General features: G+C 36.3%; 1 protein-coding gene across 1 annotated transcript; it reads right to left on the minus strand.

Moving 5' to 3' along the window:
* On the minus strand, nucleotides 3,716-6,751 carry LOC109948428 ((-)-alpha-pinene synthase-like). The gene is made up of 7 exons (XM_020561340.1): nucleotides 6,235-6,751; nucleotides 5,841-6,120; nucleotides 5,374-5,749; nucleotides 5,079-5,297; nucleotides 4,833-4,971; nucleotides 4,494-4,742; nucleotides 3,716-4,231 (listed from the first exon to the last, which is right to left on the minus strand). Exons 1-7 carry the CDS (start codon nucleotides 6,349-6,351, stop codon nucleotides 3,935-3,937), a joined length of 1,677 nt encoding a protein of 558 aa, XP_020416929.1. The 5' UTR covers nucleotides 6,352-6,751; the 3' UTR covers nucleotides 3,716-3,934.

Raw genomic sequence — 15,683 nt, forward strand, 5'->3', positions numbered from 1 at the left:
TTCACACCCAACCACGCTACAAGCTTAAGTGGGCCCAAGCCACTCAAATGCGGGGCTTGCTTGAGTAGGTTGTGGTATGGATGGTAATGAATTGTCATGAGGCCCATTGATAGGCCAAGAAATGAAAGTCTCAAGTTGCTTGGGAGCCTCGGAACTCAAGCCTATTTCTTAGGCCCAAACATGTGGGTGAGCATAAAAGAGAAAATAGCTCATTACTTCAACCAAAATAGCCCAACACTTGATAAGGTTAACCCATTTATTTGATAAATCAACATTTTGTCTTAGAAGGCCCATACAATTAGAAAAAGAAGTAGCAAAAGCCCCAACACTTGGCTGGAGAACAAAGCCACGAAGGGAGCCTAGAGGTTCACGTGCTCAAAGCTGCTGAGAGGCTCCAGCACATGGGAGGGAACAAGTTTCAAGCAAAAACATCCAAAGAACCGGGGGATATTGACGCGCAGACTGCTAGGAAGGGAGTCAACCTTCGAACCAACGTGCATACCTATTTCTTTCCCTCATCAGACCTGGCCATGGAAGAAGGAGGAAAAGAAAGGAAGGGAATGGCTGGGAATGGGAGTTCTCCACTGAGGCAGCTGTAGGAAGAGCATTGAGTTCCCAAAAATCCCTGTTTTTATGCAATTGGGCAGAGGGAATTTCATCGAGATAGGATAAGTCAAGGGAGTATAAGAGAAAGAAAGGGAAAGATTTGGACAAATTGGATAGAAACCATTAGGGTTTCTTGGGAAGGAGGAGCTTCCAACGGCTATAAATGAAGCACCTCCTACCCAACAACCAACAACTACATCCAGAGAGCAAGCTTCCTCTCTCACCTGCAAAACCCAGCAAATTCGTGCTTTATTCATCATTCTCCCCCATTTTCCCTCTTCTAGCAGACTGTTCTAACATTTGACAGAGCCTCTGTCAAGCTGCTAGAAAAACACTTAAGCCACCCATTCTCCTCTCTTTCCCTCATTCTCATCCAAACCTTCATGCAAACCCTTCATTTCTTACCTTAACACCCCCTTTCCCCCCTAGGAACGCATAGATTTCTCTTCAGTGCTAAACTCATGACAATTTTGCTTCCATGCCACAAGCCTCTCATGCCAAGCTAAAAAGTCTATCTGTAAGCTGTTGGTATTTTTGTTGGTGAAGGTAACCAAGGTGTTTCTTAAGGCTTCACTATCATTTCGAAGCATTTTTAGGGCTTGATCTTTGAACTCAGACACAAGGGATAATTCCATCAATTTGCTCATTACGGCAGCCTTCCCCATTTGTAGCTGCCGGAAGAAAAAGCCCCTACAATCACAATACAAGATGTGATAGTATGCACATAAGATGGCCTCATTAAAACCTTTGAGGAAAACCCAAAGGGATAAAGCTGCGAGTCAGACCTCACCGAAAAACCCAACAATCCCAAGACAAACTGAGAAAAATTTGTTGCACAATCCCAAAATTTTATAAACAAGATTCAAGCGTAATATTCCTCAAAAAGTTCTTGTATAATCCCACTGAAATAACATTCTCTACACAAGCTGAAAATATTAATTGTAAACTCAGAGAGTAAAATTTTAAATTAAACCCACAATTATGTTTCAACAAATTTCTGTACAATCTCACTCAAATTTGACTTGGAGGGACTTGAACTCACATCAAGCACCAAAAATCCAAACCCATATATGAAATTGAAACAAGGAGAGGAAGACCCAAATGTGAAGGAGAAAAGCCGAGCTGGCTACCTGAGAGGTGACAGAGAGTGAGAGATGGAGGTGAAAAAGGTGAGGTCGTCGTCGCCAATGTGGGTGCGAGTGAAAGAGAGAAGAGAGGAGAGAAGGGTTGAGAGAGTGAGACTGAGAAATTGTGAAAGAGGATTTGGGAGAGCTCAGAACGACTAAGCAAAAGTGAACAAGGAGCAGAAGGAAGAAGAGGAAGAGGAAGATACTAGAGAGATGAGAGTATTCCAGAGAGCAATGACTTGGAAGAAAAAAAACTAAGTGAAGGATGGGAAATAAGCTATCAATAGAGAGTTTTTATAAGGGGTATTTGTGATTGAGTTTCAAAATAAGGATATTAGGGAATAAATTAAGTGAGCCAGGGGTAAAGCCGCCAATTTCCCAAGACTTTAAGCATATAGCAGTGAATGATGGCATCCACAAGGTAAGTTTCTTTAGTCATTGTGCCACATGAGAAAAAAGAGGAAAAGATACAATCCTCAACATTCAGGACCCAAGTAGTGTCGGTTTATGTTTTTCAGTGATGCATGTAGGATAAACATTAAGGGTTCTTCGATCTAAGTCCAAAATCTCTAGCTGTCATTAAATTTAGTCAACACCTTTTTTGCTATAGATTTGGGTCCATTGACTTTTATTAATTTTTTTCTTGTGTCAATTTTACCATTTGAGGTAAATAAGAAAAGAACATTAATTGAAAATCCAAATTAATGTATCAATTCTTTCCTTCTAAATGGATTTCATATTTTAAATTTTGAATCCTTCTATTGCAGCCATGACACACCCAAAAAAAAAAACGTTTCGTGAAATAAAATACTTTAACAATTAACTATTGCAATATTTACGTAATATATAGATAAAATAACATTTAGAACATGAAAGTAATGACCCACATATTTTATCTTACAATGAAAATTATGACCCATAGGCAAGCACGCCAACATAAAACTGTACCTATCCATAAGGTTGATTTGTGAGGTTTCAAGCATAAGAACAAATAAAAAAAGTTGATCATATAAAACAATGAAAGTAGGAGTATTATTGATGATGTCTTCCCAACAAATATTTACCTGATTACTAGGTAAATATGAGATAATATACCTAATTATTAGGTAAATATAAGATAATGTACCTAATTACTAGGTAAATATTAGATAATATATCTAAATATTAGGTAAATATAAGAATGTACCTCATTACTAGGTAAATATAAGATAATATACCTAATTATTAGATAAATATAAGATAATGTACCTACTTACTAGGTAAATATAAGATAATATACCTAAATACTAGGTAAATAAAGACATATCACAAACAACCAACATACATGGAATTGTAGGATCTGGTGTAAGCCTTTTCAGACATCCCACTCAACCTTATCGCCTTTTGCCGATAGAATAGAAGCCCCGACCTACAAGCCATTCAACCCAAAAGAATTACAACCACAAAGACCCAATATGAATCTGAAAACGCACGCAAGAAACTATGCAAAAAGAATTTTTTTTGTTTTCGTTTACCTTGTTACAACGATTTGTAAGCAAATCACAGCTTTGCATACCTCACCTTGCAAATTATAAGCAACCTGATAAATACCCAGTTAGAAAATCAATCAAATAAGGATTTTGGTTTCGAATGAAACTCACGATGCCGATTATAGAAGAGTCGTAGGGTATGTGATAACTGACTTCTTGGAGAAGTTGGAAGGCTTAATGGGAAAAAAATTTGGCTCCACTGACTTGTTGGTGAAAGTTGCAGAGATTGTGGCTAAGAGAGAGTCTGGATTGGTTTAGGGTAGACAATATCATAATTATTATCATAAAAATTAATTTCTTACCTTATTGAATTTTTAGGGGCATGATGGGAATAACTAAGTAATTTAGAAAATGAAAAAAATAATATGTAAATATCAAAAAATCAAAAAAAGAATGTAATCATACGTGGCACAAAAGTCAAAGAACTTGTATCAACAACAACTACTACGAGGATGGCATCCAAATTCTGTTTTCGATTTTGGACTTGTACCAAATTTTTTTATAAAGATTATTACACACATTTAAATAAAAGTTCAAACCCCTAGAGCCCCTCTCTCCCAATAAGGGACAAAATCCAATCAGTAACCAGACAATATTGGCAGGACCTAACTCAAAGCATTGAGGTCCCTCTCTTATTTGAGCAAAGACCGAAAGACAGTCTGACATAAAAACTCATATAATTGGCACTGGATTAATAAAATGTGAAGCAATCTTATCCTTCACCACTTTACCAACACGCGTGTAGCCATCGTCACCTTTGTAAAGGAGATCTACCACTTTTGTTAAATTAAGAACTCTCATTAGGACAGCCATTGGCGCTGCAGTTGGTCTGAGAAACTCCTCGTTTATGTCCTTCCACAGATCCACCACTCGCTTGTTCAAAGCATCAAGTGCCTCTTGCTCCGACTCCCCATATTGCTTCATGTAGCAATCAATACTACAGGCAACATGGCCTCTCTCTTTCTCAAACTGCATATAGAAATTCAAAATATTAATTCGGTAATATTATAGAAAATCAGATTGTCTTTCTCACGACCACTTTCTAACACCGATGTTATTCCAACTTAACCACCAATAAAGTCTAGTGTGAATTTTTATCACCAAAGGCCATGATGCTATTAGTTGTGAAACTACTTATTATATATAGTATTTTATTTTTTCAAGTTTTCGACGTGAAACTTTGCATTTTAAACATGCTTATCTAATCTAGCATGACAAGAATAGTTTATACCTTGCTTGTGACAATATCATCCATGAACCTAAAAAGGGTCGTGGAAGCTCTAACAATTTTTGCGTCATTGAACAACCACTCAAATATCTCCTTTGTTACAATATCTCCCATGCCAAGTAAGGATACAGTTGAAAGCATGGGGTAACCAGTAGAAACTATTGCAGCAGGTAGATACTCCTCCATGGTTGGGGTGTATCCTTCATTGAACCATCTGGCCTCCTCAAAGTAAGCTCGGGCTACAGCTTTCAACTGGAGGGGGACATAACGTTATAGCTAGATAATGTGGAAGAAAATAATTTAAATATATTAACCAAAAGTGTATATATATTATATACATACAGATTCCTTTGCATAATAAACTCGGTATGATCTTCCATCCTTTGCAATCTCTTCCTCAATTTCATCGACAACATTCAAAAGGGTACGATAAAATATTTGCATATAGTCTGGTAGTTCATCTATGCTACTCATATCCCACCTGAAAATTTGATAACCTTGTAAGTTGGCTTATTTAGGAGCACTTCTGCAATTACAATAAATCAGCTCTAAATTATTAAAAAGAAAATTATGATTTCAAAGTAGTACCTCTCAATTGCTGCAGTAAAGATCTCAAGTTCTTCAAACGTAGCATATGCGTCGTAGATATCATCCATCACTGATACCAGGGCAATCACTTTTGTAAGAAATTTTCGTGCTTCGACATATTGGGGTTCAAAGTATACTCCGACTACCCAAAAGTACAACTCCACGATCCTGTCTCTTGCGAAAGGCAGCTTCTTTTCAAAGTCTACTTCTTTCCACCACCTAATGAGCAATAACATTAGCTGTATGTGTAACTTGAGTATATATGCTCACATTTACAATTAAAAGAGAGACTTACCTAGTAATCTCACTGAGCTCATTTTTGTGCAAAGATTGAACAAGATTAAAATCTAACTTCGCAAGTTTCAACAAAGCTTCATTGTGTGAAGCTTCATCTTGGTAGATTGACATGTAACGCCTGGCACATACCCTCTCTAGATCTTTTCGCAAAGGTCTCTCCAAGGCTTGAGTGATTTGTTCTGCATGTTCGTAGCTTACATGAGTTTTTGCGGCAGAGTCAAGGTGAGTGGTGGTGAAAGCAAGAGCTTCATCTAGTATTTCTTCTCCCCGTATGCCTAGATGCCCGGCTTCATAAAGGCTTAGCATCCCCGGAACATCGACAATTAAGCATTCCTTGAAGCTGCCATTTTCGTCTTTGAACTTGTTGAACACATCTGCTTGATTGCCATAAAAATGAACAGGCAGTAGTTGGCTAAAATCAGTCACATTACAGTCCACTACAGTATAATTTGTTGATTAACTTACCACATGAAATCTTATATCCATGTTGTCTTAGTAGCCGGAAACCAAGAGCAACGTTGTATAGATCTCCATCATCACTAAAGTCATGGTCATGAAATGCAGCATGCATACGCTCCAACGCTTCTTCAATTTCACTTTCAAAATGGTAGGCCACGCCAAGGCGCTGGATTGCATCAATCAACTTGAGCTGATGTGAAAAGTCACCTGCACTAGTTGTGAATACTTCCCTCCTCACTACTTCTTTCAGCTCCTCAACTTCTTCTTGGTTCCGGGCATTTGTTATCTGCGGCCAGCAATTAATTAAATAAGAAAAATACTTGCGAAATTTTTTTTATTTTTTATTTTTGATAAAAATAAACATGAATATGTAATGATAATATAATTTGCATGAGATTACAATGTCTTGGGAATCATAGTTCATGAACCGATCTCCCCAAATGCTTGGTGGGAAATTTGCCGTCCGACGAATAATTTCAGGCTTAGATTGGGCTGCTGCACAAACTTGGATAGACATGTTTTGCTGTTTCTTCTTAGGTAGATAAAAATCAGACGGCACTTATTAGTACTGTTTTCTATACGCTTCGAGCTTTGCTATGAAACTATGAAACACATTGATAGTAGACTCATGTATATATATATAGGCAAGGGTTGGGATATAAGATTATTGCAAAGCAAGAATAGAATCGTGCATAGCAGAAGATAGTTTCATATAAACCATATAATAATTTCCATGGCTAGGGGCCTTCCCTTTTTTGAGTGCGGGGATATATATTATCTTTTTCCTTATCTTTTTTCTCACGTAACATATTATTTTTTTTGAGTGCGGGATTTAGCGTTTTTTTGCCTCTTTTAAAGCTAGCATAGTGGTGAATCGATGATGATTGTACTTTCCTCTTCAATACATTTGTTAAATCAATATAATAACAAGCTACATCCGCCATGCATCCACATGTTTTTAACGTGAGAGAGACATGCGTCACCTTATATTGCAGTAATTCTAGCTAGATATGGTTGATGTGATCTTGTACGACTTATGATTCATAAGTAAAGTTTTATTCTATTGGGTTTTCTTTGGGAATATTTTAATGAGCCCACTAAAAAACATACCATATTTCATGTAACTTGTTTGGTGGTAATGGAATTTTGATCTTCCTTTAAAAAAACGTAACAAGTTAACACATGTAGCATTTGTTAAATTTTAAATTTTTCTCTTCAATTTTAAATTCAAAATTAGATTTTGAGGGAAACTTATTGTGGGTGGATTTTGTTATTTAACGCTGTCAATGGAAGAGGTGGCACCCCCTTTTAATATATATATATATATATATATATTTTAATATTTATACAAATGACATTCTTCTTTAATCTAATTTAAACTCGGGGAGGGAGAACACATTTATTATTATCGAGTTTTTTCTTTTAAATTTTTTTGATAGTTACAAACCAGGGGCGGACGCACCTTGTGCCACCATCCGCTGTCCTTTTTTTTCAACTACAAGTGAGCAAAATTGATATTTATAAATTTCTAGTGATAATATATATTGTTGATATTGATTTTTTAAATTTATTTATGGATTTATGGATATGATAATACAGATTGATTGAGTTTATAATTGGTTGATAATGTGGATTGATTGAGTATATTGAATATTGATTAATATGATAATTTGGTATATTGAATATTGATTGATATGATAATTTGGTATATTGAATATTGATAGTGGGTTATTGACATTTTCATATTCATATGATAATTTGGATAAAAATTAATTATTGATTGAATTAATTGATGTGTAGATTTATGGAATGATTCTTTAAAAGAAAATTATCTACGGATAGTCCTTCTCCGTCTAATCCAAGTAGTTCAAATGCAATACCAATTGAAGTAGATGAAATATTGGCTAATCTTCAGGCACCCTGGACTAAGAACTCGAATGACGGATTATAGTCATAATATTCGAGATGAGATCCGAAGAGCATATCTACAAAAAGAGACCTTGTCAACCTAGAAGTCATAGATTCCCACAAATTAATTAATCAGGAATTAATATATTCTTCATTGCTCAATGATTTGATGAGTTTGATTGGTTGGAATATAGTACAGCTAAAGATGCTAAGTTTTGTCTTCATTGTTATCTCTTTAAACCTAATTTTTATCAAGTGGGTGGTGACACATTCACTGTGGTAGGCTTTAATAATTGGAAGAAGGGGAAAGAAAGATTTAACTTTCATGTTGGACCGGTTGGTAGTGTTCACAAACCAAGCTATAGAAGTTGCTTACAATTTGATGCATCAAATTATACACATTAAAACAGTTGTGATCAAGCAAACAAACCAAGCTCGTACGGCTTATTGCACTTGCTTGAATGCATCACTCAAGTGCACTAAGTATTTGTTGCGACAAGTTCTTTCTTTTTGTGGTCATGATGAAAATGTCATTTCAAGTAATAATGGGAATTATTTAGAGCTCTTATAATATCTTGCGGATCATGATAAAAAGGTTAAGGCCGTTATGTTGGAAAATGCTCCCGGCAATCTAAAGTTAATAGCTCCTTCAATTCAAAAAGATCTTGTCAGTTCTTGTGCCAAAGAAACCATTGGTCTTATCTTGAGTGATGTAAAAGATAGATATTTTTCAATAATGGCGGATGAAGCACGTGATGTTCAATAAAGGAGCAAATGGTGATGATGTTTCGTTATGTGAATGACAAAGGACAAATAATTGAAAGGTTTGTAGGCGTTCGACATGTAACCGACACTACTTCAAGTGCACTGAAGGAAGCCATTGATGAATTCTTTTCTTCCGAGAATTTGACCTTTTACAAGCTACGATGACAAGGTTATGATGGAGTTAGTACTATGAGACGTGAGTTCAATGGCCTTAAAACAAAGATTTTGAGAGAACAACCTTGTGCATTTTATGTTTATTGTTTTGCTCATTGACTTCAACTAGCTCTTGTTGTTGTAGCTTGATTGTTTGAATGATAGCTTGATTGTTTATATTGAGAGAGATGTTTTTGTTTGTATTAATAACGAAACTATAATGCAACATTTTCAAAATATAAAAACTCGTCGTGGACAATTGTAACTTGTAATTTTGGTTTTGTCATGAATTATGAATCGAAGTACTATCTTTCTATTTTTTTAGTATTATTTTCTTTGTAGAAAAATTTCGGAACTTTTACATTGTGACTCCTTGGCCACATAATCCTGAATCCGCCACTAGCTGCAACAATTAATTTCATTAATAAAAGAAAAATACAAAAAAATGGCCCCACAAAAGGCTCTTGCAAATAACGGAAGGATACAAACAATACTCTTAAATTTAATTGGTCCTTTTATTTAGTCTCACATAGGAATATGACTCGTGATTAGATTTTAAAAAAATATGGGTAGGGATATAAGAATTTGGGTGGCAATAGCATAACCAAATTAATTTACAAATATTGAATATAATAAATGAATTCAAAGTTGTAAAACTTGTAGAAGGAGAGCACAAAAGGAAGAAGACGAAGAAGAAAAGTGGACTCCTTTTAAGACCATTGCTGTTGCTGACAGAGATCCATATAAAAGGAATAAAATAATAACAGAGATTTATAATAAAATACCCCAAAATAAAACAATAACAATACTGTCGGTAGCCTTCGACTGATCATGTCCATTCCTTTCCATTTCCCTTCCAGTTTTACTTGGGCAGATTTGTGGATCTTTTCTGTGCAGCTGTGTTGGTTTGTGTGCCAGGTTGTAGTGAGTTTTATGCTTTTTTGTGTTTTTGAGTTCATTTTGGTGTATGTTGGAGAATGAAATTTCGGGTTATTTAACAAGTAATCTTGTGTTTCATGTTGAGAAGCTGGACACCATTTTAATTGCCATTAATGAGAAATGAGAGGGGTACCTACAAGAAAATACTCCGACGTTCAAATCAGTGCTTGTTTAGGAATATTGCAGTAGAGTCAAAATAATGTCATACATCTATTCCTTTATTCTGGGGGATTAGTTGACCTTTTATAGGTATTGAACACTTTGACTCCAAGTCCCATATTCCTTATTTATCTCCAAATTCTATGGTAGTGAATATCATGTTATTTGATTCTCTACACTCCCTCAAATTTAAAGTTCATGGAAAGTGGCTTGTTACTTAAGCCTTAATTTTTGCTCCCACAATGTGACTGATTTTGGCTTTCTACGTTAATAAAACTTGTTTCGGACAAAACAAAAAACTTTATTCCCAAATTATTTCATTAAAACAATAAAAAGACTTCAATCTAGCTAGTATCGTATACTAATCTTTTTATTTTTTAGTTTTGATAATCAATCTTATCTCTTGAACTCTTACACTAATATTTTATGAAGTTTTCAGTGTTTTCATAAAGTCGATTGAAATTTTAAAAATTACACAAATACCTCATGAAGTTTTAAATTATTTTCACCTTTTTCAAACGACTGTTGATGACCATCCATGACCAAGGAAAAAAACATATATAGTTGGTGACCAGAGCAAGTTGATCTTTTCAAAGATAAGATCTTACCATTAGTTGGCCCATGAAGCTCGATGGGCAGATAACTAACGTGTGAAATCCGAAAGGGGTGATAAAATTGATAGATTGGCAGCGTCTTGATAAGAAATTAATGTAGCTTTTGGAATATTTAATAATCCAAATAGACGAAGCCGATCTTCAACACGATCTTACCAAAATTGGCAGATAATATTATATGATCCTGCGCATCCAGAAGTTGACAGGTAGTGAATCATGATTCATGATGAACAGGTTCGACCCTTCATGATAACGACACTGGATGCATGTTTTGTGTTGAATTATCCAACAGTGCTGGAGCCCTACAAGCTCGTGTTACAACTGCTAACGTTGTAATGTTTTGAACTTTTTATTCTCAATTATTTTAAATCATTCCAACAATTTTTTATAAAAAAATTATTATTATTATTATTGCCAAAATTAGGAAGGTGGGAGGAAAGCAACTCGTAGTGGCTTCAATTCTGGTCCATTTGAGAGCACATCAAAGTTCCGAGCCAATCTAACTAACACCCTATTGGTGTGGTAAATTATTTTGAACTAAAATGCTCTAATTTTAACGTAACAAAAAGTCAAGAGGTCCTTATTGCAAACAATACAAAATAAGATACAAAATAATAAAACATAATAAGGAACCAGCCCATCCCAACCAACCAGCTTCAAATACCTTTCACAGTTAAGTACAAGCAGAGATGGTATCTGTTCAGAGCCGGCCTTGTTTTTAGCCCAGAAGGATAATCGCCTAGTGCTTCACATCGAGGATGGCCCCCAAAATTATTTTATGATATATATATATATATATATATATATATATAACTGGGGTTGATGCAACTGTAGGAGCACATGTTTTCAACCTGATTCAACTTTGAATTTTGTCTTCTTTTGAGGAATTCTTTTTTCTTTCGGCTACTTTCGGTGATGGGATCAAAAGCAAACAGTGCTTTGTCTGCCACTTTAGAAGATGCTTCCGCTTTCACCGGGTAATGATGGCAACTGCTTTGGGGTATGCTTTCTACTGGATTAATTATGGCGTCGACAACTTTGGCTTCTAGTCTGATTGCACATCATAGGCATCATAGGGATCTTGACTATCATCATACCATGCTTTCGGCCTGGCAGGGCTCTGCATGGGCTGGCAACTAGACGACGAGGGAGGATCATTGTCCTCGTCATCATCCATCTGGGAGGCCTGGATGATCAACTGGCGAGCAATTTCTTAGAGCTCGGACTTAGATTTTCCTTCGACTGAGAGGGAAGATGATCGGACCGAACCAGTAGGAGAGACTGGGCGCGGAATAGGCTCAAGAGGAAGATCATTGTAGACGTATTTGGCAATTCTGTCAACTTCAAATTTATCCCACCATTTAACAGAAAATTGGCGGGCAAAGATTCTGGCATCCTTGGTGATTCTGTAAGACCATTTGAGAATCCAAGGGACTTTATATCTGGCAATAAAGAGCAACTGTTTTGGGAAGAACAAATCAACTTTTGAGAACTTGGCTTGTTTAGTGTAGTGACGGATCAGCTCAAGAACTGAAACAGGCAGAATTTCATCAACTGGACCATGTTTTTCCCACCAATGGAGGAACCAATAAGGGAAAGAACATTTGAACTTGTTGTCGAAATTGATGAACCAGGAATGATTAAAATCTTCAGATTGGTGAAGGAAAATAGTATATCATGCTTCAATATAATCAGAATAATTATATTGCAATTTTGACTTCAGGAGTTTCAACTCATAGGGACGACTGCTGAAAGACTCTTGGCTTAAAATTCTGTGAATATACAGGGAATGATAAAGGATAATCTCAGGATGATCTCGATCCTTTATCGGCTTAATTTCAACTGATTGGGTTTCAAGTAATATATCTCTATAATACTTGAGGGACTTATATGGACTGGGTGGCATGTAATGAAATCCAGGAGGGAAATAGTGTTTGGCTATTTCTATGGGATCTGCATGGATATCATAAACAGGCTCAATGACACATAAATGAGAATTACTCTTTGAAAAATAAGGGGATGATTTTTTGAAGGCAACTGAGGGACCTGCAGAAGTATCAACTGAAAAAGGGTTATAACTGGAAACTAATGTCGACTGATAACTAGGGCGGATTTGACCAACTGTGGAACTAAGGGAGGAGAACCTATTAGCAACTGATAACGGAGTGGCAACTGAAATGGGAGCGCAACCGGGAAAAGGAACTATTTGCTTGGGCACTTCTGGCTTTTGTTGACTCATGGATGGGGGAAGGATTCTTGGCAACTGGGGCGACTGGGATGGCTTATTTTGACTGGCTGATTCTTTCTGCTTATCTTTTTTGGGTGCCATTGTGCATCCTGCAAGAATTCTCGAGTAAGAAAATCAGGAATTGAATTCTCACTACCTCTCAAATATTCAATATCAAAATCAAATATACTCAAAATACTTTGCCATCTTGCAAAAATATGTTTAGATGCAATGTTATGAACATCTTTTTCTAAAACATGTTTTGCAGATTTACAATCGGCTCGTATTAAAAAATTTTGATTAAGTAAATCATCCTGAAATTTAATGATGCATAATACAATAGCTAATATTTCTTTTTTAATAGTACTATAATTATATTGTGACTGGGTCCAAGCACCAGAATGGAATCGAACAATTTGTTCTGGGGAACTTGGACAACTTCTTTGTTTGAGAATACCACCGTAACCAATATCGGAGGCATCAGTTTCAACTATTTAAAAAGAATCAACTGAAGGAATACCAAGATAGGGAAGTGTCTTGACATGAGCTTTGATTTGTTTGACAACTTCAGTATGGACAAATGACCCCGTCACCTTGACCTATTTGTTCGTCAAATATAGGGAGACCGTCTTCATTTAGTTTTACTGCATAAGTGATTCTATTTTTAGACTCAGGGGTTAGATGTTTATCCCACCAATACCTGAGAGTACCAGTAAAACCAATAACTAACAGGGGAACAATCTCAGACTGTCTGAAACTGTGATTGGTGATATAACTATTGGCAACCATTGACATATTTTGTAACTTATTCAGGATTTCCTGCTCAAAAAGACCATCAATATTCCATTCATACAATTTATCAGAAGAAACTGAAACTGGGTTTGGAAGTTTCGTTCTTCAAATTGGATGTCTGGAGGAGTTGGTCTAGGGTACCAATTCTTGGTTAGACTAGTGGGGCTTAAGTGTTTTTCTAGTTTTTTGATTCTGGGATCAACTTGGACTTCTAAATTTTTAAAAGCGTTTTCAATTTTTGAAATATTACTTATGTCGGACTCAGACTCAGAGGAGTTATTGACTGTGAAAGAATCTAGTGTTTTAAGACCAGATTTTTCGGCTTTCTCAGTTTTATTTGGTGTCAACTGCTCTAACATTTCTTCGATTTTCTTCATTGTAGGTTTTATCTTAGGTGTGGGACTCGACTTAAGATCCTGGAACTGGACTATCGGTTTTTCAGCTTTTGTTTTAGACTTAAACTCTGAGGGGCTCAACTTGTCTATCTTGGTTTCGATTGTATCTAATTGTTTTCCAATGACAATTAAACTCTGATTAGTGTAATTATTCTGCTCAATTAATTTTCTATTATTGTCACCGCTTTCAAAGTTTTGAAAGGAGTAGCAGGTATAGGCGCATTTTTGTGTTCTATTATTATGGTGTCAACCGGGGGATGACTGGATTCAACTACAGACTTGTCTACCATTTTCCATTTTTCTTTAGTCAAGGTTTTTAACTCATCTTTTGACATATAATGGCTTTCTATGAAATCAAGGTAGAAAATTTCAACTTTGGCTCACCGCATGTAATCTTTCCATTCATTAAAGATTTTCTGACGGTTTTCACTAGCAGGGTAGGCTTGGTGATAATTATCTCTTCTGGACTGATTTTCTGGGGCTTTGAGATGGCGGTTTAGATGTGTCCAATTAATTTCAAATTTTCTATTAAGAGTTCTAAGTTGGTCATCGACTGGTGCAAAATTATCAACTAAAAAGTCGGACTGTGTTAGTGACTCAGGTGATTCGGACTTTTCTTCCTGGACTGGAGTCTTGCCGTAGCAAGGCTGGGTTACCTGAGAGGATTTTCTCAGAGACTCAAGCTTGAAATCAATCATGGCCTTATCTAACTCTAGGTCTCGTTCTAGAGTGGAGGATGAGGCAGTAAAGGAATGCCTAGCAGGGGCATGCCTTTGAGACTGACCGGGGGTCGGCAACTGTTGCAACTGGACATTAAATTTCCTTAGAGGTTGATTTTTAAATTTAATTTTTACTGTGCCGTCTAAGTATTGGTGAATATAGTCTAAATTGTTTAGACTACGTTGGATCGGAGCTGGTTGGCTCTCAGTGACTAAGGTCCAATCTTTTGGAAGGGCAACTTCTGACCACTTAATTGTTTGGGGAACTTGAATATGGGCGTCTGAAGTGTGACTCTGGATTAAAACAATTTGGTCTTTTGGGCTTTTAGTAAGGGCTTGGAAATTCATATTAGTACCTGTGACTTTATAATAAATTCTGTAGACTAAGGCTAAAGGTTGGGTTCCTGGGAGGACATTGTAACCTTCAGTCTTAATATTCAGAGTTAAAGTTCTCAGAATATGGGGATCACTAAGACTTACTGTGAAATCAGGATAACAATCAAAATGAACTGGGCCATTACACAGACTGGACTCAATGACTCCTAAGGTGCTGTCACTAAACTCAGTGAATCTAGCGTCACGCAAACAAAGAAGAATTGAGGCTTTTAGACCTAACCTAACAGCAACTTGAACTAAATCAATATGCAGAAAGTTATTACTGTCATTTTTGTGCTTTTTAATTGAATCAAGATTAAGCAACTGGCAGGTTTCATGTTCTTTACTCAAGGCATACACTTGTTCAACTGTTTTGACGTGAGTTGTGCTATTAAAACTAGAAGGCAACCAATGTTTCTTATAAATTTTTTGACTCGGGACTTTAGGTATATTCCAATCTCTAAAGTCTAACTGTTCTTTACAACTAGAATCATATTCAAATTATTCTTCATTAACTATTTCTGGGAGTCGACTTATACTGGTTTTAGAACTGTTTGACTTACAGGAATTTGTTCTAAGAAAAAGACTCATGGCTACTCAAGTGTTTGGATATGGCTGTCTGAGGAAGAAGATAAACAGTGACTTCCTAAACTGACCGTTTACCCACCAAGAAACCTATTAACCTTCCTAATTTTCTGTCTCCTGCCCACCGCTCAAGCCCTCTACACTGGGGACTTACTGACTTGGAAAAAGGACTCACGGGTCAGATCTACACCCCAGCCAGTTAGTTTAAATACTACTTT

Source organism: Prunus persica, chromosome G4 (assembly GCF_000346465.2).
Source record: "Prunus persica cultivar Lovell chromosome G4, Prunus_persica_NCBIv2, whole genome shotgun sequence".
Lineage (NCBI taxonomy): Eukaryota > Viridiplantae > Streptophyta > Magnoliopsida > Rosales > Rosaceae > Prunus > Prunus persica.